This window comes from Hippopotamus amphibius, chromosome 12, assembly GCF_030028045.1.
Source record: "Hippopotamus amphibius kiboko isolate mHipAmp2 chromosome 12, mHipAmp2.hap2, whole genome shotgun sequence".
In the NCBI taxonomy this organism is placed as follows: Eukaryota; Metazoa; Chordata; class Mammalia; order Artiodactyla; family Hippopotamidae; genus Hippopotamus; species Hippopotamus amphibius.
Window position 1 is genome coordinate 95,713,707 of NC_080197.1, and position 26,747 is coordinate 95,740,453.

Consider the following 26,747-nt stretch of genomic DNA (forward strand, 5'->3'; position numbering starts at 1 on the left):
GATGTCTTCCCACTTGGGGGTGGAGATGGGTCCCAGGTCTCTGAATGCAAGATCCTGGGGGGCCCTGGTATAGTGCATACACACTGGTGTGTGGGGCCAAGTCCTAGGCCCTCTGGTGGGCTGGGCCATGTCCAGGGGTGATCTGTGCTGAGGGGATCTTAAGGAAGTTGGCCTGCTGGTGGGTAAGGCTATGTCCCAGCCCAGTTAATTGTTTTGCCTGAGGCATCTCAGTCCTGGTGCCTACAGGCTGTTGGGCAGGGGTGGGGCTATGTTCTGAGGCTAATAAGCTAGAGAGGTATTCTAAATTGGAGTTTGCCAGCATCAGTGCCCATGTGGTAAAACAAGCTTTCAAAAACGGCTGCTGCCAGTGTCTATGTCCCCAGAATGAGCTCCAGCTGCCTGCTATTTCTCCAGGAGACTCTCCAGATACGCAGGTAGGTATGACTCTGACTCCTTTCAAATTACTGCTTTTTCCCTTGGTCCTGGAGTATGTGATATTTTGTATGTCCCTTAAGTGTGGAGTCTCTATTTCCCCCAAAATTCTGAGACTCCTGAAAGTAAGCCCCGCTGGCCTTCAAAGCCAAATGTTCTGGGTGTTCATCTTCCAGGCACAAGACTTCCAAATGGGAAAGCCTGATATGGGGCTTTTGGGAGATATCTTTTGGGAGAACCTCTGCAATTCTCCAATTTTCGGTGGCCCTGCTGGGGATATGTAACTTAACTATAGCATGACTCCTCCCCTTCTACCAGTCTCCTTGTTGTTCCTTCTTTATATCTTTAGTTGTAGAAGATCTTTTCTGGTAAGTTTGGCTTTTTCCTCAATAATTCTTTTGTAAACAGTTGTAAATTTGGTGTGTAGTAGAAAGGGATGAGCTCAGGATCTTTCTACACTGCCATCTTGACCCCTCCCTCAAATACTTGATTCTTTCCCTTTATCGGTTTCTAGAAAAACTAACTGGTATCTAGCAGTTATCCTAAAGTTGCTAAAGAGGTTTTTTTTTTAAGTATCATTATAAACCCATATATATACATATTTTAATGTATTTTAATAATTATTGTTTAGATGCTCAAACTGATCTATCTTTGGCCAATGTAAGCCCTTTCAAACTGGCTTCTGTGCATTTTTGACATGATCTCAAGAGTTTTGGAAAGCTTCCTTGCTTTCGGAAATGACAAGATATCTCAGATCCATCTTTTACATTTAGTGCCCAGATGAAGAATCTGTCATTTCTCTAGGGATTTCCTTTTAATTGGAAATGTTTGAAGGTGAAAAATATGAGTATAAGGTACATTTTTTTCTACTAGTTGTTATGGATTCAAGAAAATTGAGTGGGCAAAACTAGGAAATATGCATGTTTTAGAATAAAGAAACTAAATTCTGAGTTCATAGTGATCCAATTAAAAATGAAAAAAATGTTTTGCCTAGCTTATTTCATTTCACATTTGTATTGAATACCTCTTAACTTTTATCTCTTAAATTTGCTATGAGATATATATTTTTCTGTGGAAAAATAATAATGATAGAAAATTTGTTTAAATTTGGAACATTTCATTTGTTGGTATTATGGATAATTCTGTTGTGATCCTCCCCTTCCCTACAGATGACACACTCATCTTAATAAATTATCCTAAAACCCTAATAGCTACCTTTGATTCCTTTCTCTCTCTTACTCTGTATCTAAACTATTAGCAGATCCTACAAGCTTTACTTCCAAAACATTTTCTAAATCTATTTACTTCTTCCATTGTTACTACCACTACTATCACTAGCTATCAATCATTAGTTAACTTTGGCTGCACAGCAAACCACCTAAAAACTTAGTATCTTAAAACACCACAATAATTTATTACTTTTCACAATTATGTGGGTTGCATGGGAGGTTTTTCTGGTGTGGGCTGCTCTGTCTAGTGCTGCATGATTTAGAATTATTTTGCTTACACATCTGAGGCCTTACATGGGATCACCGGGATGGTTGGAAGGACTGGAACATCTGTCCTTGTGTTCACCTTCAAGAATGTCAGACTGGGGCTTGTTCATATGATAATGGAAGAATGTCCAGGGTCAAGATGGCAAAAGCTCCAACAGACTAGTTCTTTTTTCAAGCCTCTGCTTGTGTTATCAAAGCTAGTCCTCAGGTTAAATCCAGATTCAAGGTTGGAAGAAACAGACCCCACTTTTTGATGGGAAAGAAGATAAAACCATGTGGCAAAGGTAGTGCATAAAGGGATGGGAGGAATCTGTGGCCATTTTTCAGTCTACCACACCACATGAGGCTAAACCACTGCTATTTCTCATTGGATACTTGCAGTAATACCTTGCTTCCACTTTTGCCTTTATTCAAACAGTTGTCTGTATATCAATTAGCCTGTTATTTTTAAAATACAAATCAAAACACATCATTTCTTTTTCTAAACATAGTTTAAGATTTCTTATAATATTTACAATAAAGCCAAACTAATTGCTCTTTGCACCTTATGTGATCAGTCTCTTGCCTTCCTCTTCAACATAATCTATAACACTCTTTCCTTAGCACACTGGTCTTTCCCTTCCAAAACTGGGACTCTTGCTCTCCCTGTCTCTTCTGTGTAGAATGTTACTCACCTTTATCTTCACATAGCTGGTTTTTCTTGTTATTCGGGTTTCAGAGAGGACTTCCTATGTGGCATAAATATCACTAGATATATTACTATATTTATTACTAGATATCACATAAATATTTGCTAGATACTTGGAAGATTATACTTCCAGACTCTATTGGAACAAGTAAGGACATTTGACCAGTTCTGGTCAGCAAACCATGAGCAAAAGTAAAATGTGTCATTTCTAGTTTGAGTCAGTGAGAAGTGTTCCAATCTCTCTTCTTCCCTTTCTGTCACAATTGAAGGGTCTCATGTTGAGATGGCAAAGCACAAGATTAAAGCAGCTTTGACTGCTAAGACAACACATGAAGGATTGCTGTCCTGGAGAGTTTATGAAACCCAGGATGGACTTTGGATGAGTGAGAAATAAACTTTTGTTGCTATAAGGCACTACAGTTTTAGAGTTAATTTGTTATTATAATATATCCTCTTCTGTCTTGACCGACACACAAGCAGTTTTAAGTAGCTGCTTCATCACATTCTCATTCTCTGTACTAACAATCTGTTGCACTTTCCACATAGCTCCTGATAAGTCACTTATATCTTGTTATACTCCCACTTAACTAGAATGTAAACTCTGTATAAGCAATCGTGTCTGCTTATGAATCATCATATTTCCAGGGCTTAGAATAGCAGCTATTCAGTAAATATCTAGAGTTGGAATTAATATGGTGTCTATTACATAGTGCTCTCTGGCATACCAGATTGGATTACGTAACTCTGCATAACAAGAAGCAAAATAGCACAGGTGAATTCTTAGCCAAATATATAGTGGGAAATTTATAGGAATTAAATGATATCTTTTGATACTTCATAATTATAGAATTGTGTAAAGATAACAACTGAAATGCTCATTTTATTATTAGAACCAAGTGGACACATAGGCACAATGCAAAACTCTCCAGCCCTGGAGAGAGTAGAGAGATGCTAGGAAACTGGCAGAGTCCCAGAGGGACAAGAAAAGAAAAGCAGAGAAAACAAATATGTCAGCAGTATTTCCCTGATACTCACTTACTTCTTTTGTTTGCTGAGACAGTCATACCCTAATGGACCATACCCTTGGTATTAAGTGCAGTGAATTAACTCAGAATGCAGAGAATAGAGAAGACAGGAGAACATTGATTCCTTAACTGACCTCTGTTTCCATCCATAGAGAAGGCACTCTTTCACACATGCCACCAGGACAAGTCTGACCAGCAGTGTAAGAGCTGATGTCTCATTCTCATCGTTCCTCACGAGCCTCATAAGAGCTAGTGGCTGATGCTTTGTGAGGATTCTGGCATCATTAAGAGATCAGTCTCTAATAGAGTTGAATATAATTCTAACCTGCATGGAAAGACCAGTCCATTCATGACTGCAACCCTCATAGCAGGCTCATTTACTTTGTCACAAGATTCCTTGGTTCATGTGAACCCAGGAGTATGGGTGGACAACTCTCTCAATGTCCATGAATAATCTGTAGCAGCAGAGAAATTTCCTGGCTATCGCCTAGGGCAATAAATATACTCTTGGAGGGGACGAGTCAGTGTTGCCTAAGTCACATACTAACTAAAGAAGTTACATAACGGAGCCAAAATGTGTCTGGAAATCAAGGCAGACAACAAGCAGAAGAGGAAAAATTGATTAGCAAATAGCAGAATCCCAAACCCAGACAGAGACGGACAGACCGACAGAGAAAGAAAGGGTGGGGATGGGAGGTACTAAAGTAGCAAGGTGAATCTGAAATCCAGTGCTAGGAAAATAAATCATATTTTCTCAAAATTGGGAAAGAAGGTGGGCCCATTTCAGGAACAAGGTGAAAGTTCAGCTGTCAGAGTCTAGTTCAGCAGCAGACTCACAATAAAGATGTAGAAGGTTGAATGGGAGCTGCTAAATCCTTGGTGCCTGGTAGAACTTACCCTGAAGACTGTGCAAGCCTGGAACTAAAGCTGGGCATCAAGTAGCTCCAGCCCTGGGGGAAGTAGAGAGAGATTAGGAACTTGGCAGAGTCTCAGATGGACAAGAAAAGGAAAGCAGGAACACAATAAGAATGGCAGCAAAGTTCCTTACATGTGACTAGGGTTTTCACAGGAAACCCCAAATATCAAGTGTATCATTCGATTCTTACAACCACTCTATGATTTAGGCAGTGTCTCCACGTCACAACTAAGAGGAAAGGAATGTCTCTCCATTCCTTTTTCCCATACAGTAACAAATTTGGCATTTCTCTTTTCTCAAGTCTGGATTTCTCCATATAAGTGAAAGAGAAATTGGCTTTTGATAATTTGGAAAAATGTCAGATGTCCACATAGTTTTAGCTGGATTAGCTACCAACCAGCTTAACAATAGAAATAAAAGAACAAAAATGATTTCCAAACAAATTTTGAAAATAGAATCAAGGCATATTGTCTATGGGACACAATATAATTATTACAAGTGTAACTGAAAATTTTTATTTTCTTATAATCTACTCTGTAGAGTAATGGCAAGTGCCTCATTTAGAGCACAGTAGAACATTCTGTTGCCCTGTATTGCTTCATCTTCTCAACTACCAAAGCTTGAAATATTTCTTTATGACAAAACTCAGTTACCATAATGTCTCTATCTAATTTAGATATCCTTTCAAATTATGAATATGAAATACTTATTTCCTATATACTTAAGAACGTTATTTTCATCTGTTTTCTCAATTTCTAAGTTGAAATAAAGTATGTAGTATGGAAGTCACTTTATAAAACTGCCATAAGATTGCCTTACAGTGTTGAGGAAAGGTAGAATACTAATACTGATTGAAAAAATATATTATTTCGTTAGGAAGTGTGATCGCAGATGTTTATACATTATGCATATGTCTTATCCCATCCTCAAACAAAAATACGAAGTAGATACTTTTATTAGTCCTATTTTACAAGTGAGAAAACTGGAGCTTGAAACGAGGTTACGTAAGCTATAGGATGACTATAATAAAAAAAGACAGAGACTAGCAAGTGCTGACCAGTATGTAAAGAAACACTGCTGGTGGGAACGTAGAATGGCAGGTGTGGGTTTTCAAAATTTCTCTGGTCTCATATCTTAAAGAGCAGTCTGGTCATACTGCAGTAACTTTGCACTTACTTTCTAGGTAGCTCTTGCCCCATAAATCAACATGACTCCCTCACTTCATTCACATCTCTCCTCAAACATCACCTTAACAGAGAGGTCTTTCCCAAACATCTTGTCTGAAAGATATGCTCTCTAAGGTTTCACCCTACCTTTTTCTTTTAATAGCGCTTATCACCACCTGACATATTGTCTTCTTCATGTGTGCTCTTAAACAAGTGGAACTACATCAAACTAAAAATCTTGTGCCCAGCAAGGAAACAATATCTAAAATGTATAAAGGAAATACATACCTCAATAACAAATAATAAAAATAATAATAACCCAACTGAAAAATAGGATAGGGACCTGAGAAGATAATTCTTCAAAGACAAACAAATGGAAACAGGAATATGAAAAGGTGCTCAACATCACTAATCATCAGGGAAAGGCAGATCAAAACAACAATGAGCTATCGCCTCACTCCTGTTAAGATGAATATTATTAAAAATAAAATATAAGTGTTGGTAAGATTGTGGAGAAAAGGGAACACTGGTATACTGTTTGTAGGAATGTAACTTGGTATAGTCTTTATGGAAAAAAATATGGAGGTTCCTCAAAGATTTTAAAATATAGCTACCATATGATTCAGTATCCTCACTTCTGTGTATTTAATCAAGGAATATAAATCAAGATCTTGAAGAGATACCTGCCCTCCCATGTTCATTGCACCATTATTCACTATAACTAAGATATGGAAACAATCTAAATATTCATCAATGGATGAGTGGATTAAAAAATGCAATCTATAAACACAATAGCCTTAAAGAAGAAGGAAATCCTGCCATTTGTGACAACATGGGTGAACCTGGAGGACATTATGCTAAGTGAAATAAGCCAGACACAGAAAGACAAACACTTTATGATCTTGCTTTTATGTGGAATCTAAAATAGCCAAACTCATAGAAACAAAAAGTAAAACATTAGTTGCTAGGACCTGAAGAGAGGGGAAAATGGGAAGGTGGTGGTCAAATGGTACCAAGTTCCAGTTACGCAAGATAAACAAGTTCTGAAGATCTACTATACAACATTGTACTTCTAGTTAACAATAATGTATAACAATAATTTACTAATAAGGTAGATATTATGTTGTGTTCTTACCACACATACACACAAATGATGATAATAAAAGGGGCAGGAGGAAATGTTGGGAGGTGATGGTTATATTTATTTCCTTGATGGTGATGTTGGTTTCATAGGTATACACTTTTCTCCAAATTCATCAAGTTGTATCCATTAAATATGTACACCTTTTTTTTTTCAGCTTTATTTGGGTGTAATTGGCCTGAAAAATTTCTGCTGAAAAATCTGTTCATAACCTTATGGGGGTTCCTTTGTACATAACAAGTTGCTTTTCTTTTGCTGCTTTTAAGATTCTCTTTTTGTCTTTAACTTTTGGCAATTTAATTAGAATGTCTGGGTGGGATCTCCTTAGTTCATCTTATTTGGAAATTTCTGAGCTTCCTGGATCTAGATGTCTGTTTCTTTTCCCATGTTTAGGGTAGTTTTCAGCCATTATTTCTTTAAATAGATTGCCCCTTTCTTTCTCTCTCTTCTCCTTCTGGGACCCATAAAATGTGTGTATGTATATATATATATATATATATATATATATATATATATATATATAGGTCTTCTTGCTATTATTCCTTAAGTTCCTCAAGCGATCTTCACTCATTTTCATCCTTTTTTCTTTTTGTTTCTCATTGAATGAATTCCACTGCCCTGTCCATGAGTTTGCTGATCTTTTCCTTCACTTGATCTAGTCTGCTGTTGAACCCCTCTACTGAATTTTTCAGTTCAATTATTGTATTATTCAGCTCTGTCATTTCTGTTTGATACTTTCTCATATTTTCTGTCTCTTTATTGAAATTCTCACTTTGTTCATACATTGTTCTTCTGATCTTGAAGTGCACCTTTATGACCATTATTTTGAATTCTCTATTGGTTAAATCATATGTCTCCATTTCATTAAAATCTATTTCTAGAAACTTTCTTGTCCTTTACTTTGGAACATATTCCTGTTTCTTCATTTTCCTTGACTTTTGTGTTAATTTTTGCACATTAGATAAAACAGCCATCTTTCACAGTTTTGACAGAGTACTCTCTTAGAGGAGATTGGACTCGCCAATCAGCTGAGCCCAATTCCTGTCCAGGCTGACTTCTTTGTTCTTAGTGTCTCCCATTAGTTGATTATGTGCCAAGACCTGTCCATGTCCCAACAGGTAGGATTGCAGTCAGCACCCAGATGCAGGCTAATTAGAAAACCAGACTCTCTGGAAGCAACTGGGAAAGTATGTAGTTAAACCCTTTCCAAGGAGAAACTGAGAGATGGGTGGTTTTGCCTGCTCCTTCTGTGCTGAGCCCAGGCATATAGTTGCCCCAGGTGGGGGGTGGGGCGAGTCACTCCCACACCTTTTTAAAACTGCTTCTTAGTTTGCTATAGTCCTGTGGGACTCATGAATGTAAGTCCTATTGGCTTTCAGGGCCAATTGATCTGGGATCCTGTCCCTTGAGTGGCAGTCAGAGATGCTGGGGTGCCAGATGTGTGTACTAGCTCCTTCTGGAGAGATACTAGCAACTTGGACTTATCGTTGGAGAGGGCCAGAAGGAGAATGCAGAGGAAGTGTCTGCCAGCTTCTCTGGTCTCCAGAGAGGTCACGGCCTGGCCCTAGATGCATGCTAAATTTAGAAGCCAGACTCTCAGAAAGCAGTTTTTATGGTATGCAATTAGACCCCTTTTAGGGAAAGCCTGGGAGATGGGCTGCTTCCTCTGCACTGAGTCCTGGGGGAATAACCTTGCTGACTGCTAGCGTGTCCATCAACTGCTTCTTTGTTTGCTGTAGACGTGTGGGTCTTGTGGATGCACACCTCATTTGCTGTCAGAGTTTGGTGTTTTAGGCGCTCAGCCTCAGGTCAGAGTCTTGAAAGTTGGGCACCACATGTGTGGTCCAAACCCTCTGCTCCTCAAGGAGAACCTGGGAGTTGGGGGTTCCCTCCGGGTTGTTTGGGTCTTTACTGAGTGGGATCTATGACGAGAGTGTATCTCAACCATTCCTATTCATTTCACCGTGAATATTTTCTTGTTTACCCAATGTGTAGGAATCACTCAGCTAGTTTTTGAATTTCTTTCAGAAGGAATTGCTCCATGTGTAGCTGTGCATTTGGTACATCCAAATGGAGGAGGCATTAGGAGCCTCCTATGTCACCATCCTACTCAATTCCGTGTACAGCTTTTTGCATGCCAATCATCCCTCAGTGAAATGATATTTTTCTAAAGTGTATGTAGGGCTATGAAGTATACAAAGGCAAATGAGGAAAGGGGACTGACCAGTATATGTGGGATGAGTTACAGGTGGGAGAGAAATATTAGCATAGTCAGGAATATTGATTGAGTTTTAAAGGTGTTCTGACAAAATTATAATTCTAGATATTGAGTATTAATAATCAAATTTCTTTCCTCTCATTAACTTTATGGTAGGACCATTTGCCTCTTAAATCCATTAAAATGGTCTCATTGGTGTACAGAAAACTTTTTTATTATGTAAGGGAAAGATGGGGGAAGAAAATGAGAGATAGAGGCAGTGTTGGAGTATTCATACATTTAGCTCATTTCAAAGCTACGATCAAAAATGAGAGACACTGGTAGGCTCATTTCTGCATTCTTCCCCTATTCAGTTCTCAAGCTTGAATGTTACAAACATTTGGCCCTAGAGAATCATGCTAAATTTCCTAAGTGATGCAGATTGGGTTCCCTAGGATCAGACTCTAAGGTGGATATTAACAAACAATAGCTATATTAGGGAATGCTCTTGGAATCCAAAACTGTGGAATAGAAGGAAGGAATCAAGACTGGGCAGAGGGAGAAGTCAAGCCATTATGCATCTTCAATGGAAAGCTCAGTCAGCCTTTCAGGGCATTCTTAAGATGCAAGCTGTGATGAGAAGGCCAAACCTTTCTGTTCCCCCTCATCAGTCATTGGATGCTCCTCTTTACTCCAGAAAGGGGACATGACATTGAGGGACGTGGCCATCTTTAGCTGAGGCAATCCCTGAAGGAGGCAGACAGCTGAAAGCAATCTCTTAGCAGCATTCCGGAGAAATAAATCCTTTATTTTTGAAGGGGAATCTGGGCAATGCCTCACAGTATCCCTCACAATTAGCTTATTTTGATGATGACTCAAACTGCAGCTGCTGTTCCAGATATTTCTGGAACCACATGAAACCATATGGGACCCAGAACTTTGTTTGCAAATATTGGTTTGGAATCAATATATTCATTCCGATTCAGTACCTGCTCTGTAATCTACCGAACTGGAATCTCTTGGATGAAGTTCATAAATCATACTTTTGCAAAGACCCCTAATGCTTATGCTATAGATGATCCATAGACTTTCATTTTGGAATCACTAGTGGTGGTTCCACAGGCATTTATGGCTCTGTAATTCTGGCAAGTAGTGTATTGGTGGAAGTATGTGTACAACTTCTAGGTCTTGCCTTTAAAAGGAAGGCAGGTACACTCCCCTTCTCCCATTCCCCTCTCTTGCTGATTTGAAAGCGCCTGTAGAGAACTATCATGGGCTATAGCTGGAACACGAAAGATGCCTGTTGAGAATGTCAGAGCAACACGATAGAGGTTACTAGGTGCAGTCATACCTGGTTCTGGATCACCTACCCAGTCTTTCTCCGGAGAGAAATAAACTTCTATTTTTTTGAGTCAGTTATTTTGGGTTTTCTGTAATCAATTGAATTCCTAATAATACAGAGATAGTGGGCCATCACTTACAAAGTGAAGGACATGCTGCTGTACTTTGTTCCCCTACACTAGGAGATAGACCCATTGGATTTTGGAAATATAAAAGCTATATGGATATCTTTTGTAAGTCCTTTTATTGGATGATCTAAGAGCTTCTGACGCTAGAGGGGCTTTAAATAAAAAACGGCTGTTTGGGTTATCAAGTTTTTGGTAAAACTGCCTTGATTTTACCTATTACAATCTGTGCTGATCTAACGGTTCTAGAAAAATCTTTAGCAGAAGGGCAAAACTTAGGGAAGCAAATGACAGGTTTGAATACAATTATAGCAATAGAGGCTTTGGTAGCAAGACATCAGCATCTGGAGTACCTACGCTATTTTCAACAAATACTAGCTCTTTACTGGTATCTGGCAATAACAGGTAACCATGAACCAAAGCACCTCATCCTGGACTAGGCATTATCTTGTCTCTTTAACCGTGAAGTCAGGCATTCGCAGCAGCAGTCGGAAGTCATATGTATTGGATGGGCACCCCATGATCCATTCGGGTCTCAAAGGCAAAAGTCAGATCCAAGAGATAGTTTCTTAGTGCCTGCAATATGATACTATCTATCTGGCTGTCACCTTTATCTGAATTTATGCCTATTGCTTGGCAGAGGGGACTAGCTTATGACCAGTTAGAACAGGATGAAAAGACTCAAGGCTGGATTACCAAATGATAGCCAGCATCTGTGAAAAGTCAGCTCTGTGTGGTATTATAGTCTATCTCAAGCACAGCCTTGGATGACAACTAGAAAGGATATTTCTCATTGGCTACTGTGCCTAGTAGAAGGTTGGCTTGAAGTCAGAATTTACAATGATTTCAGGAAAGCAGCAGATAATTGACAGAAATAACCAAGGACTCAAAAGAAGAAAAATTGGAGGATGATACAAAGAAGACTTAGAGAAATCATTTGGGTCACCATGATAGATCCAAGCCTGAACATAAGTAAGTGTGTGTTCACCAGAGATTCCTCACTGGGATTTTCATGCAAGAATTGGATGATAAATAGTAGGTATTAACTATGGTTGTCACAGTTTATGATGATTGTCAGTAAATCTTCTTTCTCACTCATATCCAGTAGTTGCTAAATGAGTGTTGGTTTGTAAATTGGCCCCTGTACACAAGCGCAAGGAAAGACGGAAGAGCCAGACCATTGGAAATTGGGAGATGGCAGGTTTTAATTAGCAAGGGAACTTACTTACAAGGCTTGTCCTGGGCACCACAAGACAAGTGGATCTCTGCACCTACCTGCCAGGATCTTAAAAGATTATATAGAGGCCTTAATTGGATTCAGTCACATATACCCTTCAGATGGTCTCAATAACACCTTACTATCTCAAGGTTGTGTCCTGGGGATTGCTGCTAGTGAGGGGAAGGCAAGTGGAACGCACATTCCAAGGACAGGGAAGAGGGTAAGGAGCCTCCCACTGCCTTGGTCCAACCACAGACCAACTGGTGGTCACACACTCTTGATGACCTCCTTCAACAATGAGGTTCATGAATAAGGTAGCAACTGTGGCCGGGAAGAGGCGAAACATGGGCTGAAAAGCCTAAGTTCCTGCCACTAAAGCCAATATGAACACCACAATGCCAACAATAAAGTGATCTTCCTTTTTTGTATCATCATGGACTGCCAGTCAGCCACCTGGTAACAAGGGGACAATTTTGATCCTTTTCTGATGTGGTGAGATCAGTACTTGTTTTCTCCACTATAACCAATTGTTGATTTGAATTTTCTTTTCGTGTTTAATATGCCTTGGGAAGTACTGCTATCCACAGCTTACTGAATATTTTATTAACTACCATGAAATGATGCACAACACTCCTTTCAACCAAAAAAAAACGTTTTCAGAATGAAATGGAAAAGCAAGAGGTGCATACAGTATCAGTGAAATTATCTTGCCTTATTAGTCATAGATGGTAAACCTTAAAGACTGGCCTATTGAGAACGCATCTCTGACACCAGCTGAGGGATACTAACTTGTGAGGTTGATATGCTGATTGCACTGTGCGATATATTTGATGAACAAGAAATCAACATTTACATTCTCTCCCATTTGCTCTAAGTCCCTGCTAGCCTTTTTGGGTTTTTTGTGACTCTAGAACAGCCTTTCTAAGCAGGAAAGTCTGTCTCTGTCGTCCTATTGTCTGAGATGTTCAATTCTGACTACCAAGGGAGAATAGGGTTACTGTCATGCTGTAAAGGCTGAGATGTAAGTGTATGGTTGACTCTGTGTTTATCATTCCCTAAGGCAAAAGGTACTGAAAAACTCTTACAACCTCACCCATCTGGATTTTTAAGGGCTTAAATTCCCAATATTTTGCCAGCTGACCAACTCTGATATAGACTAAAAGGAAGAAAAAGCTGGAACCAGTGACAAGACATGGAGGAAAGCCAAAGGCGTTGGAACCAAATTTAAAAGTACCTATAATATCCACCTGTATTTAGTTATTATTCACCTTTTGTTGGAAGTTACCAAGATCCTAACATAACAAATTTCTTCCCCCATCATTGGACATACAGTGTTCGATAATGGTGAAATCTACCAATAGTCCAAGTTATAAAGAATGTAAGTGGTGCAGAAGCAGAATATGATAAATTGGGTTTGGGAAGGAAATAAGAGTGTTAGTAACTGTGCATGTTTTACATATGTGAACAATGTCATGCAAGGCATATTTGGAAATACACGTAGAGGAAGAAAGGTATGTGTGTGAGGCAGCAAAGTTGTAGAATGTACTGAAGATGACAGTCGTGATGTTATTGAAGCTCAACTTCTAGCTAACTACCTCAATGGTGTGCAAAATACAAGTGCAGGAGTGAGTTAGGGGGAGTGACAGTTTAGTTTTGGTCTTGCTTAATTTGTGATACCTACGGAATGTCAGTCAGAGATGTAAATTCAGAGTTCTATCAATGCAATTCTATCAATGTGATTCAAAGAAGAGTTTGGGGCTGGAGATATAGACTGGAAATACTCAATGTACAAACACATCTACCTATGTTAATGAAATTGTCCAAGGAGTCTCAGTAAAACAAGAAGAGGAACAGGATACAACTTTGGAGCACTGAAATTTAAAGGACTGGCAAAAGTGAAGGTGTCCACGGAACGTAGGAGCAGTAATTTAAAATGATGTCACAGAAATAGCAAGAAAAATGTTTCAAGAAAGGAAGAGTGAAAATGATATCAGACCCTACACAAAAAAAATCATAAGAAGGCCACAGGTGTCCTAAGCAAAAGCAGTTGTCATAGAATGAAAGGGGTGATGAACAAAACACATGTTCGTAAGTTTAGCTGTGAAGTAAAGGAACAAAACAGGAAAGTGGCCGCATCCAGATGAAGAGTAGAAGGCAAGTATACTGGAGAGCCGTGATAGGACTCAGCTTCTCCTTGACTTCTAGAGTTCTCATTGCGACCAAATAAATACATATATGTTCGCTAATTGCTTGCAAAGTTGTATTTATTTTTCATGTTCAGTCAATAAAAGAACAAAATGCCTCATAATGACAACTCACTTTTTCAGCAACATACAAATGTTTAGTTGTTCTCATTATTTAAGTCATTATTTTTGTTCATTTACAAAATAAATACCTGGTCTGTTACAACTGGAAAGATAATGCTATTTATCAATAACTGGCTGTTGAGGTCACAGATTGTTGGCACATGTCTAAGCAGGAACACTCTGTGATGTGCCTGTATCTGTAAGATAATGTCCCGCCATCAGGACAGTCAAGAAGAATTTCTCTGAACTCATAGCTTTCTTCTCGGCAGCAAAGACATGAATTTTTCAACTGAAAGATATCATAATCATACCTAAAAAAAAAAAGAAAATTCAGTAATAAATATTTTCAGAATGTCTTCTGAAATAAATTGATATCAGTGCTCAAATTCTAATTGTCTAACTGATTTAGGAAGTCTTCCAACCAATTTATTCTTCCTCTACACCTTGCATTTCCCCCTTTACTGTAAACTTCTGATGTAGATTCGTGAGAATTGGTATGTAAGACCAAGAAAAGGAAAGGAAAGGAAAGGGCAGGGCAGGGCAGGGCAGGGAAGGGAAGGGAAGGGAAGGGAAAGGAAGGGAAAAAAGAAAAGGAGAGAAAAGAAAGAAAAAATGTCCAAAATGGAGATTTACCATCTCATAATGAGAACATTATGGTGCAAAAAATATAAACAAAACATTTTTAAAATATACGACTTAATACCAGATTATTATTCTCCATATATTGTATCTACATGTGAAAGTGTACAACAGGAAAAATATGTAATATATGTTATGTCTAAAACGCAAGTGACATTTAAAAAAACACTTAAACAAGAGTATGTGCTTAAGTAATCTCTGCAATCACTGTATGAAAATAAATACCTTTGTCATAAATGTATTATGTTTGACTTATTTCGAAAACTATTCAAAATGACTAATTACTATTTAAAATGTTTACGTCATTTTGCAGATATTAATATTTTCTTTTAGCCAGGTCCTGATCATTAGCTCTCAGGTAAACATTTGTCCATGCAATGTTTTAAAAGCTTAATTCTCTCCACAATGTTACAAAATTAATGCACAGGATACATTCAAGGAAAAACTTACTTGACAGTCTTTTTGCATTCCCCTATGCATCTTGCCATCTCAACTCTTTTCTTGCAACCATTGTAGTTAACAGTCACATTCAGGGGTGAAGATCTACAATCAGTCTTACCTAGAACAAAATGGATAATGAAGTCAAAAGTGAGGTTCAACATTAACAATTGCTAAGTCTCAGTTTTCTTAATCATAAAGTAGAGAATAACAACAACAAATACTTCACAATGTTATTGAAGGGATTAACTATCTCGACACCCAGAACAAGGTACCTGATTAATACTCAATAAATGTTATTACATTATTATTCTATTATTACTATCATCGGAGAAGGGGAAAGAAGAGGAGGAGGAAGGGAAGTAGGTAGAAAGAGGGGGGAAGGAAGAAAAGACAGAGGGCTGGCTGTTTCTGACATCCATTTTCTCATGGCTAATCTAATACAACAGTTTACAACATAACCTACCAATGTTAGGAGAGCAAACTCATTTTTTCCATGAAAATTAAATTTTCCCTTGTAAACATCACTGATTTTTACTGAGAAGAATGTTGCAACCAACAGGAGTAAGAAACTATAACACATTATATTAATTGCTAGTTTGTGCATATGGGTTAGATGACCTGTTGTATTAAAAACACAGGAGACTTTCTATTAATGACCTGCCACTTTGTTTTAAAGAAACACTAAATCTTTATCAACAGTTTACATTTCCTCTGTATGTGGAACTTAATTTTACTTACACGTATAGCAACATTTTTTTGAATCATAGACTCTGTCTTCCTATAGGGGTAAGAGAAAAAGAATAAGACTGAAAAACCTCTGTAAATTTCTATAAATAAAATAACATGTGTTAACTTATTGAAATAGCATCACAGAGGGGGAAATGGAACAAATAAGCACTGTGATCTCAGATTCAGTCAGCACAGACGGGAGCGTAGAGTAATAAAAATGAGACGATTGACACCAAATTTTTTTAACAGTGGTGAGAAAGGGAAAAACAACTTTTAAATTAAATTCTTCTTTAAAATAAACTGCAAAAAATAAAAAATAAGTTACTCCTCTCATTTTAATTGAAAAAATACTTTAATAATAACGTTACTACTTGACACCGTAAGTTTCTCACAGGCAGGATTTTTACCTTACACATTATTATAACCTCAAACCTATCAATGTCTCAAAGTAAATGTTGAAATCCAATATTGGAGTTCTAAAATAAAACTTTAAACTATATTATCAATTATATCTTCAGAAAGAAAAATTAGTAAATTTAAACCTTCCTTAGTTATTTAAACTTAAACATTCATTAATACAAAACCCTCACCATATTTGGGGGGGATAAAAATTGTGGCACAAGGAGAGATCTGAACAGTACACATTTATGTGATTATATTAAAAAATGTGTTATTTTATGGGAAATGATTAACCTGAATCCATGAACCTTGAAGAAAATAGCTTTTTGTGTATTTAAAAAACAGCAACATGCTTTCTACAGTAACTTACTTCTAGAATAGCACTAGATTGCGTTTTATAAAACCTGCAAATATATATTTGATGTGAAAAATATACTTGGCAATAAAACATGGATGACATAACCGGAATGGACAAAATTTGTGCCTACTGTCCAGGTACAAAGTTTTCCAAATAAGGAGGAAGACAGGTTGTGTTTATATTTAACATGAGAAGTGAATCTTCTGGATCAGTACTGAAGAAGATGACTTACTTCTGCACACAAGGTCTGCCTCGGGCAGTCCTGGACCATTGCAATGAAACCAGTGTTGTTGCAGGTGTAGGAGATACATGGGTTGTTGGGGTCATCAAATGAAGCACCAACCTGGGAGGCACGGAAGGGGAGAGAACAAATGATTATTCACCTTGAGTTCTTTTTTAGGAAAACCTGTATTTTTTTTTTTTAATTTATAATGTTTAGTAAATTTCCATAGGTGCTTTCAGCCATTAAATTAATACTTAAGAAAAGGTGGATTAAAGTCTTCTACTTCCATGAATAAATTAAAGGTCTTCACTGGGAGCACAGAATGTGTCAAGATTCTCAATCCTCAAATTAAGATTCATCTATAGTAGCTCTATTATATTTTTCAAGGATTTTAAAGAAAAGTCCCACAGGATATCTTTTATCTTTGCTTGTGTTCCTATGCTTTTAAACTCCTCTAGATTGGTTTATAATTACTTTATGTTTAAAATTCAAACATCAGTTTGGGAAAGTCCATTTATATCAGGCCCTCAAACCACGAAGTGAACTTGCTGGTAAAATGAAATTTTATTATTTCAACTACTTTGCATATAAATGATTAGAGGTAAAACTTTTCTTTGTTCTCTAAACATCATCATATTTTATATTTCAAAACTGTCATAGGTTCTCAAGCCAGATCACCTTTGGAAACCAAAATTTAAGAAGCCCAGATAGAAATGTGAGTGTAATAAATGAGTTACCAAATTAAATTATTAAATTATAGGCTCTGTTTTACATATTTCCTAACATACCACATATTTCATTCCAGATTTAGTTTGTTGTAATGTTTAGTATCACCAGTTCAAATTTATTAATATCAATTTGAGAATTATCTGGTTTTTATGGCTTCCTGATAGTTTTTCTAAAAAGCTAAATTACTTTCCAATATGACAAATCAGTTGTCAAATCCAGCCCTGAATATACTATGTTGCTATATCCCTATAACGGAGTTCAAGTCTTTTGGATTTTCCTACTCAATCTCTGACAGTTTGGCCATCTGATCTTCCTGATTATAACTACAGTTTAACTCTGTTCATTGATTTGAAGGTTGTATGTCTTCTCCATCTGGCGAGATCCGTGGGAAATTTTGTTCTGAAGCTCCATTGCTGGGTTAATGACCAAGTATGTTGTCCCCCTTTGAAGCAAGTTATGGTGGATATTACATTTGACCTTTCTTTTGAAATGAATGTGGGAAAAATATAAACAGATTCCACTACACTATTTTCAATTATTTTTTCATATAAGCTGAAAGAGCCTGCATTTGTTCATGATTATATTAATAGAAGTATTTTAAAGTAGAAATGACCTTACCTCATAGTTGGTATTGTTAAATAAACATGTTATTGGTTCTGAAAAATAAATACATATTTATCCTAAGATAAATATTATCATTTTTTACTTACAAAACAGAAATTGTATATGAGATCATATTTACTAACCAATAAGGAAACATTATAATGTTTCTTCCCATAACACCATCATCTCCTTTTAACTTACTGATTATATTCATAACTGTTAATTCTGGGTTTCCCCTGCTCCAAAGATGGTAAGTTTTAAGAGGGCAAGTATAGATTCTGTTTTACTTATCACACCCATCAAGCATTTGACTCATATTAGTAGCTCAATAAATATCTCTTGAATATGTGAATAAGTAAACAACTATTCAATTCAATTTGAATAATGTATTATGAATACATACCACAGTATCCGATTTCACAACAGGTATCATTAGCTTTGACCTTTACAAGCCTCTCTTCAGCTTTGCACGTGGGAGGAGAAGGACACTCCTTGGGTTCACAGTCTACAGTCTTTGCATCTGTACAAGTGCATTTGTGGCAATTGGCAGTCCATATATCTCCAGGCTACAAATACAAGCTAAGTTTAGACTTCTATTCAAATATAGGAATGACAGTAAATTTGGATTAAAGTAGAGACAAACTGTGTACTTACAGACTTCATTTCTCCCAGTGGACCATAACAAACTGTTAATATGAAATGACAAATGCTAATTAAATTCAGCAAGATATAACAGTCTGTTATTTGTAGGTAACCACTAGGTTGACCAATACTGAACTGGCACTAGAATTTCAGGATGCAGAATTATGAAGAATTGCAAGGTGCCTTAAGGCGGATAAAGCTACTTTGAGCAAACTGTCCCTAGCAAGCTTATATATATTTCCTATTTTTACAATCCTCAGCAAAGGATAATTCTTGATCTCTCCTGTTTTACTTATTGTTTCACTTTCTGACTTCTGCCTCCACAATCCTACAAGTCACCAAGACCTCATAATTACCAGTCCCAAGAGTTCTTTCTCAGCTTTTCAAGTTCCCTACAACAGCTGACATTTTTTAACTCTCACCTTCTTGAAAATGTTCTTCCTTCAGATTGAACACTCTGAAATTCCTCTCTATTAGCAACTCTTTCTCCTCTCTCTCACTTTGTCTCTATTCTTTCCCCTGGTACCTTCTTCCATCCTTATACTATCCATTGTAATATCAAGTGGATGACTCTCAAATTTCTAGCTCCTGCATAGACATCTCTTGTGAGCTAGCAGATTTAAAAGAATCTCAAAGATGTGCACATAATGTGCACAAAACAGACTGAATTATCTTACCCCTAAAACCAGTTTTTCATCTAAACTGGCCACTTCCTGTTAAGGACTGAACAGTTCTTTCAATTACTTAAGCTTCACACTTAGAAGTCATCTTACTTCCTTTCCGTCATTGGCATTGAAACTATTGCAAAATCTTGTGTCCTTATCCTCACTGGAACCCCTTCCTTTCCTGATTTTACTTGTTAACAATAGTACCCCAGGACCTTTGATCGAGCATAATCTGGCATTCTGAGGGTTACTCTGACTGAGACTTCTCCTTGATCCATTCAGTTGTTCATGTCCTAGGTAGATAGTTTTCCTAAAGCCTACATTTCAGCTCATCATTGCTTTGATTAAGAATTTCTGATACCCCTTATAGTCTTGCAAACCAAAGACATTATTTTAGTAATTTGGGTTCTGAGTTTGCCATAACGTGTCTCCAATCTGTCATCTCAACACTGTCTCACTTCTTTCATTTATATACCCTGGACTAGCCTACTTATTGTTCTCAAATTCCAATTCTCTGATAAAATACCCGAGAATCTTTCCAAAGTACACAATATATGTAACATGTGATGCATAACATGTGCTCACTATATAATACACAGGTCACATATTTCATTGTGAAATTTATTTTCAGCCTTATATGAAAATTGCCTATGTTTCTTTGAAAATCTTCCTCTCCTACTATATCCTAAGACCAGAGAATGATTTTTTTGGTAACTTTTGCCCCTGTATACAAAGCACATCACATTGGCTTGATAATTTTAAAGGAGCTCAAAGTCCTCTAAAATTATTGAACTCTGGTTACTCCTAATTTTTCTTGCTAAAATTCAGTCCTCAAAAAAAAGCTGGAATGATCTAGTTTAAAAAATACTATCAAGTAGCAATATTTTGATCAAGGTATCCTATAGTTACATGAAATGCTTTAGTTAATAAGTAAACTCTATTTTGACAAGACGTGTTTATTTCGTTTGGCTTTATTAGTGTGTGTGTGTGACAAAAGAGACTATCATTCACTATGTATTTGGTGAATAAAAGCTAAGTTCATCCACTTCAAGTTTTCCTATTCTATAACACTTCCATAGTTAGTGACTTTTAATGGCATGACCTCTGAAATTTGATTTACAAGAAAAACCATTAATGTAGAATGATTGCTTTTCAAGTGGAGGTATGCTTACCTGGAGACTGTGGAAGTGATGTTGTACACCCTGTGTAAAAACAGACACCTCACATTAATCTCTAAGGTTACTGGAATATGTTTGGAGTAAATATAATTGTCTAATTGCTGGAAATACATGGCCACATTGCTTGTCTTACAGACAGACATATTCCCATCAATCTTCCCTTTCCACTCCTGGCACTTGATATTCTACCATTAAAGAGTGTTTCCTTTAGATTTCAAATTTTAATGGAAGGAAAATATGAAAATCAAAAGGAAGAATGAGAATCAAAGTAAACTTCTCTTCAAAATTTCTTGGAAGACAGTTCTGATAAGCAGTTCAATAAAATAAATAATCAAACAAGGGAAATGTTAACTCAGATATAGAAAGGATATAAGTATTATTAGTTATCTGGTTTTAATCCTTTATGAATTTTTATCCTCTTTATTTTTTTTAATGCAATAACATCTCAACTTTTATTGGCCTCCTGCTCCCCAGGGAACCCTGCTTCTGCTAACTCAGTGCCTCAGAACTTTGATGTCTGAGGTCTCAGACACCACTTTGCCATCCACAAGCCTGAGGGTGGTGGTCTTCTGGATGGTTTGCATAGAGTTGCTGCTGTCCACAGCGTCACCAAGATTGAAGTCCTCCCCATCTTCCAGCAGGCAGTGGGTGGTGCTGATCTCAGCCTCCAGCTTGACCTTGATGCTCAGCAGGGCCGCGTATTCCTGGGTCTGGCATTGCCCCTCTGCCCAGGTTTGGGGCAGCTCCAACTCCAAGTGCAGAGGACCCCGTTGAGCTGCTCCATCTGCATGGTGTAGCAGGCCTCCACTTCCCTCTGGCTGGCCTCCAAGCTGGCCTTCAGATTTCTCATGGAACCGATGAGCTCCTCTCAGTTCTTCTGAGCCAGCTCATCATACTGGGTCCAGATGTCTGCCATGATCTTGCTGAAGTGCTGAGTTTGGGAGCATCCAACTCCACGGTCAACCCAGAGTTGGCAATCTGGTTTTGTAGACGCCTCACTTCCTCCTCATGGTTCTTGTTCATGAAGAGCAGCTCCTCCTTGACAGCATCGATCTCAGTCTCCAGCTGCAGCCGGGTGACACTGGTGTCACCAAAGACCTTACGGAGCCCATAGATGTCACTCTCCACAGAGTGGCGCATGGCCAGCTCCATCTCATACTTGACTCGGAAGTCAACAGCAAGACGGACATTATCAATCTGCAGAACGATGCGGGCATTGTCCACAGAACTTGCAAAAACCTGAGCCCTCAGGTCCTCGACGGTCTTCAAGTAATGCCCCCAGTCTCTGACCTGGGGTCCCTTCTTCTCCAGGTGTTCCCGGATCTTGCTCTCCAGTCTCCTATTATCAGCCTCCAGGCGCCTCACCCTTTCCAGGTAGGAGGCCAGGTGGTCATTCAGGTCTTGCATTGTCTCCTTCTCACCCTGGATGCCCCGTACACCCACCAGACCCCTGGCCATCCCAGTGTCCAAGTTCCTGGACCCCCAGCCACCCCAGACACCCTGGTCGAGCGGGACACAGAGATCTGGGAGCCTGAGCCCCCGGTGCCTGCATAGACGCTGCCTGCACTGCTGACCGGTTGGACCAGTGGCCAGGCGACTGCACAGAGCCCAGGGACTGGTAGTTGGAAAAGGTGAACTGCGCGCTGAAGCTCATGTTTGTTCCTCAAGGAAAGAGCAAGGCCAAGACTCAGGTGCTGGGCTATTTATCCTCTTTTTGTCTTACAATATTTTAATCTTATTCTGTCTCCATTCCCACCAAACGCTTTAAACTGCTTACTTTTTTTGAGGCTTCATATATCACAAAGTTTGGTCAACCTAACAATCCACTCAAATTTCAAATTCTATTTGCAAACTGCTAAAACTCAGATTAATATTTTTATTCTATTTACTAAGCAGAAGGCTGAACTAAGGGCAACAGAATATTTGAGAACTTAAAGTTTCTTCATGTTTGAATAAAAGGACCCTAACAGATAATAGGTATAGAAAAACAGAAAATAAATGAATTAAAGATGTGCAAGTTTGATGCAAAAAATGTTTCTCTTTACTAAGGGAGACTAGGCTAATTCCCAATTATAAACGCTTAGCAGATTAACAGAAATGAGCAACAGAGAAAGAAATTGTGTTTAGGCATAAATATAGCAGGAAATTTTCCCTACCCAGAATTCCCAGTTCATTGAAGAAATCTGTAATGGGAGGAATAACATACAATCTCATACTCTCCACTTTGCTATCAGAATAATTTTTCTAAGACCTATCTGATCATATCATTTGATTAACAAAATCCTAAAGGACATCCCACTTATTATAAGGAGAAAGTCTCATTTAAGTTTGGAAATAAGGTCCTTCAGAAACTTTCCTCTGCTTACCTTTCTAATCTCTTCTCTTCCCTGAACCTCATACAGATATTACCAATACCTGGTTGATTCCTGAAGTGACTCATGCTGTCTCATGTCTCTGTCTTTTCAAGTGCCATTTGGCAGAAATTCCCTCTGCACCCTAGTCAATATTACACTCAAGTATCTTTTCTCTGATGCCTTCACTCAACCCTACCAATGAGTGAACAGAAATGAACAGTCTCGGGGCTTGCTAGGTGGCGCAGTGGTTGAGAATCCGCCTGCCAATGCAGGGGACACGGGTTCGATCCCTGTCCAGGAAGACCCCACATGCGGCGGAGCAACTAAGCCTGTGCACCACAACTATTGAGCCTGCGCTTTAGAGCCCGTGAGCCACAACTGTTGAGCCCATGTGCTGCAACTACTGAAGCCCACGCGCCTAGAGCCCGTGCTCCACAACAAGAGAAGCCACAGCAATGAGGAGCCTGCACACCACAACGAAGAGTAGCCCCCACTCACCGCAACTGAAAATGAAGCCCGTGCACAGCAAAAAAAGAAAAAAGACCCAACACAGCCAATAAAATAAATAAATAAATAAATAAAATTTAAAAAAAAAGAAATGAACAGTCTCACTGCACTCCCAGAACCATAATTGCTGTGCACGTGCTTGAGTAGCATTAAATACACTACAACGATAGTATCTGTGCCCATAATAATCTCTTTCCCCAGCACACACGCTCACAAAGCTATAAAATGGCAAGCGCTACTACAGAGTCTAGTATATACAAGGTATTAAAGAAATGCTAGTCAAATAAGTAACAAAGAAATTAGCACTTTTCCCATACTGACCTGTTGCATTTTCATTTTCTTGACCTCCTGTTGCTACTACAGTGGTTTCTGAGGAGACAGAAAAGGCTAATGTTGTTATTTTATTTATTGATAGCAGGTACACATACCGAGTTACTGTGTGCACAAGTAATCACACACATCCATGCTTAAGGAAAACGCCACATGGATGAAACAATTCACTCCAGCGCATTTGGGTCATTTCATTTTACCTGGGTGGGATACTTTGGAGCTTGTTGTGATTCCATTTGACACTGAGGTGGAGCCTGCAGAAGGAAAGATTAAAAATTTCCAGAATAGCACATTTCATAATCCTATTCTCAGAGATTTTAAGGTCATAACTAAGTCTTCCAGTGAGGCATTCTGTTAAAAGCCTAACCCAAAAAATCCTGGAGCAAAAAAAAAAAATCCCTAGTGGAACTTCAAAGTCACGTTCCAAAAGGATACGGATAATCTTTCTGGCCTTTCTTTCCTGTTTCTTTCCCACCACTCCTCTCCTCCAAACTCAACTTCTTATATATAATCACAGGCACACTGATCATTGAAGGGTTTGTATTGCTAACATTCATTTGTTTGTATTCCAGTTCCAGAGGGTTCCTTGATTCCTGTGGAAGCAGTGACTGCTAAGAGAGGAACAAAAGTGGTGAGTAGAGGGGACTAGAAAAGCTAGAGTTTAACTTCAGGTAAGCTGTCCTGTCTTCTGAGATGCCACCAAGCAAAGTTCATTTATTATTATCTGACTTACCTGTGGTAGAAATTCCAGGAGCAGTGGTTGTTTCAGATGCTTCCTTGGAGGTACCTACAATGAATAGGGAAGGAGCAATGAACTTTTTCTGGTCTCGGAAGATAGTGTCCGAAGACATCTTCACATAGAATAAGAGTCTCAAAGCACCTGGAGTGTACTAGTACACCTACTAAGTCTAGTTCATGCTCTTGCCATTGAAACATAACAGGCCCTAACATAGCAACAACTTGTTTAAAGAAGAATTGAGTATTTTCCTATGACCCTGGTAACTTTATCACTTAAGGGTCCCCTTCTCTTAATGACAAAAAGTATTTTCACACTTAACTATTTTACTTCCTATATCCTGGTTTCCTGGTTCTCCTGTATTAGTTTTTGGGGTAGAGTTGTATGAGTTGTTTATATATTTTGGCTATTAACCGCCTTGTCAGTCATATCATTTGCAAATATTGTCTCCTATTCAGGAGGCTGTCATTTTGTTTTGTTGATGGTTTCCTTTGCTGTGCAAAAGCTTTTAAGTTGGATTAGGTCTCATTTGCTTATTTTTGTTATTTCTTTTGCTTTAGGAGACAGATCCAAAAAAATATTGCTACGATTTATGTCAAAGAGTATTCTGTCTTGTTCTCTTCTAGGAATTTTATGGTTTCAACTCTTACATTTAGGTCTTTAATCTTTTAGAACTACCATTTTCCCACCCCACCCACCAATTCCACTCCTGGATATATGTCCAAACAAAAATAAAAACACTAATTCAAAAACATACATGCACCCTAATGTAAATAGAAGCACTATTTACAATTGCCAAGATAGGGAAGCAACCCAAGTGTCCATCAACAGATGCATAGATAAAGAAGATGTAATGTGTAGATAGATACATATATATATATACATAAATATATATGGTGTATGTATAATGGAATGTTACTCTGCCATGAAAAAGAATGAAATTCTGCCATTTGCAACAATGTGGATGGACCTAGAGAGTATTATGCTTAGTGAAATAAATCATACAAACACTGTATGTTTTCACTTATATGTGGAATCTAAAAACTAAAACAAACAAATATATATAGCAAAATAGAAACAGACTTACATATAGAGAACAAACTAGTGGATACTAGTAGGGAGAGAGAGGAAGGAAAGGGCAAGATGGGGTAGAGGATTAAGAGATACAAACTACTATATATAAAATAGATAAGCAACAAGTATACATTATACATTCAGAGAATATAGCCATTTTTTGTAATAATTTTAAATGACGTATAATCTATGAAAATATTGAAGCACTATGCTATATACCTGAAACTAATATAATATTGTAAATCAATTATACTTCAGTAAAAAAAGAAAAGAAAAATAGTGCCCCTATCTCCCTGTCACTGTGGAAAGGCAGGAGCCTAACTTCATTCTACAAGCATCAATTAGCAAACACAGATGGCCTAATCATGTAAACCAACCTCTCCCCTAACGTTCTGCAGTACCTTTCCACTATTTCACCCCAGCACTTAAAACTCTCCCACTTTTTATTTCAGCAAAGTTGAGTTCAAAATCTCAACCCTGTTGCAATGGTCTTGACTCCTATTTAATAATCTTAAAGTCTTCTTTGCCTGTTTAACTCCATCTGGTACAATTTTTCTTTTACAGTTCAAGTTTAATATTCATAGAGATAAATATTCATTTTTTGAAACACTTGGGTGTTACGGGGAAGAAGAATGTTGAGCATGTTAACTTCATGTGAGTCATTCATTTCCTTACCTGGGCTGGAACTTTCTAAGACACCAGTAATTCTGCTTGATACCACAGCAGTACCTGCAGAGGCAAATGAGGGACATTCCACATCAGACACACGTTCTGTAGCTAGTCTCAAAGATCTAAAGCAGGAAGAGAAAGTAAATCAGATGAGAGTCTAGGCCAACGCTGCAGCTAGCCCACAGAGCAACTTTATGAAGTGAAAGCAAACAAAAAACAAAGACAGAAAAGAAAAACCCTCTGGGCAGATGAAGCCTCATGGATTTATAACTTGTGGATGAAATGCTGGCTGGATTTCAGCCTCTACTCCTCCCTTCAGTAGCACGCCTTTGCGTACTTTTACAAACTTACCTGGGGGCTCTCATTGGAGCCCAGAAACTCAGAACAAGAAGACAACATTAGATGGCTAGAAAAGGGCA

At 38.1% G+C, this 26,747-nt stretch overlaps 1 protein-coding gene and 1 pseudogene across 1 annotated transcript in view; both read right to left on the bottom strand.

Moving 5' to 3' along the window:
• Positions 1-14,176: 14,176 nt before the first annotated feature.
• MUC19 (mucin 19, oligomeric) overlaps positions 14,177-26,747 on the bottom strand; it is a 154,241-nt gene continuing 141,670 nt past the window's right edge. The window contains exons 86-99 of the mRNA XM_057704185.1: positions 26,335-26,388; positions 24,583-24,636; positions 24,050-24,103; positions 22,205-22,320; positions 21,555-22,158; positions 21,200-21,442; positions 20,653-20,682; positions 18,828-18,859; positions 18,577-18,739; positions 18,189-18,226; positions 16,851-16,961; positions 15,871-15,910; positions 15,142-15,250; positions 14,177-14,363 (exon numbers count right to left, since the gene is read on the bottom strand). Of these exons, the coding sequence (XP_057560168.1) occupies positions 14,177-14,363; positions 15,142-15,250; positions 15,871-15,910; positions 16,851-16,961; positions 18,189-18,226; positions 18,577-18,739; positions 18,828-18,859; positions 20,653-20,682; positions 21,200-21,442; positions 21,555-22,158; positions 22,205-22,320; positions 24,050-24,103; positions 24,583-24,636; positions 26,335-26,388 (1,835 nt within the window). The remainder of the gene's footprint in view (positions 14,364-15,141; positions 15,251-15,870; positions 15,911-16,850; positions 16,962-18,188; positions 18,227-18,576; positions 18,740-18,827; positions 18,860-20,652; positions 20,683-21,199; positions 21,443-21,554; positions 22,159-22,204; positions 22,321-24,049; positions 24,104-24,582; positions 24,637-26,334; positions 26,389-26,747) is intronic.
• Positions 21,153-22,343, bottom strand: LOC130833204 (keratin, type I cytoskeletal 18-like; annotated as a pseudogene).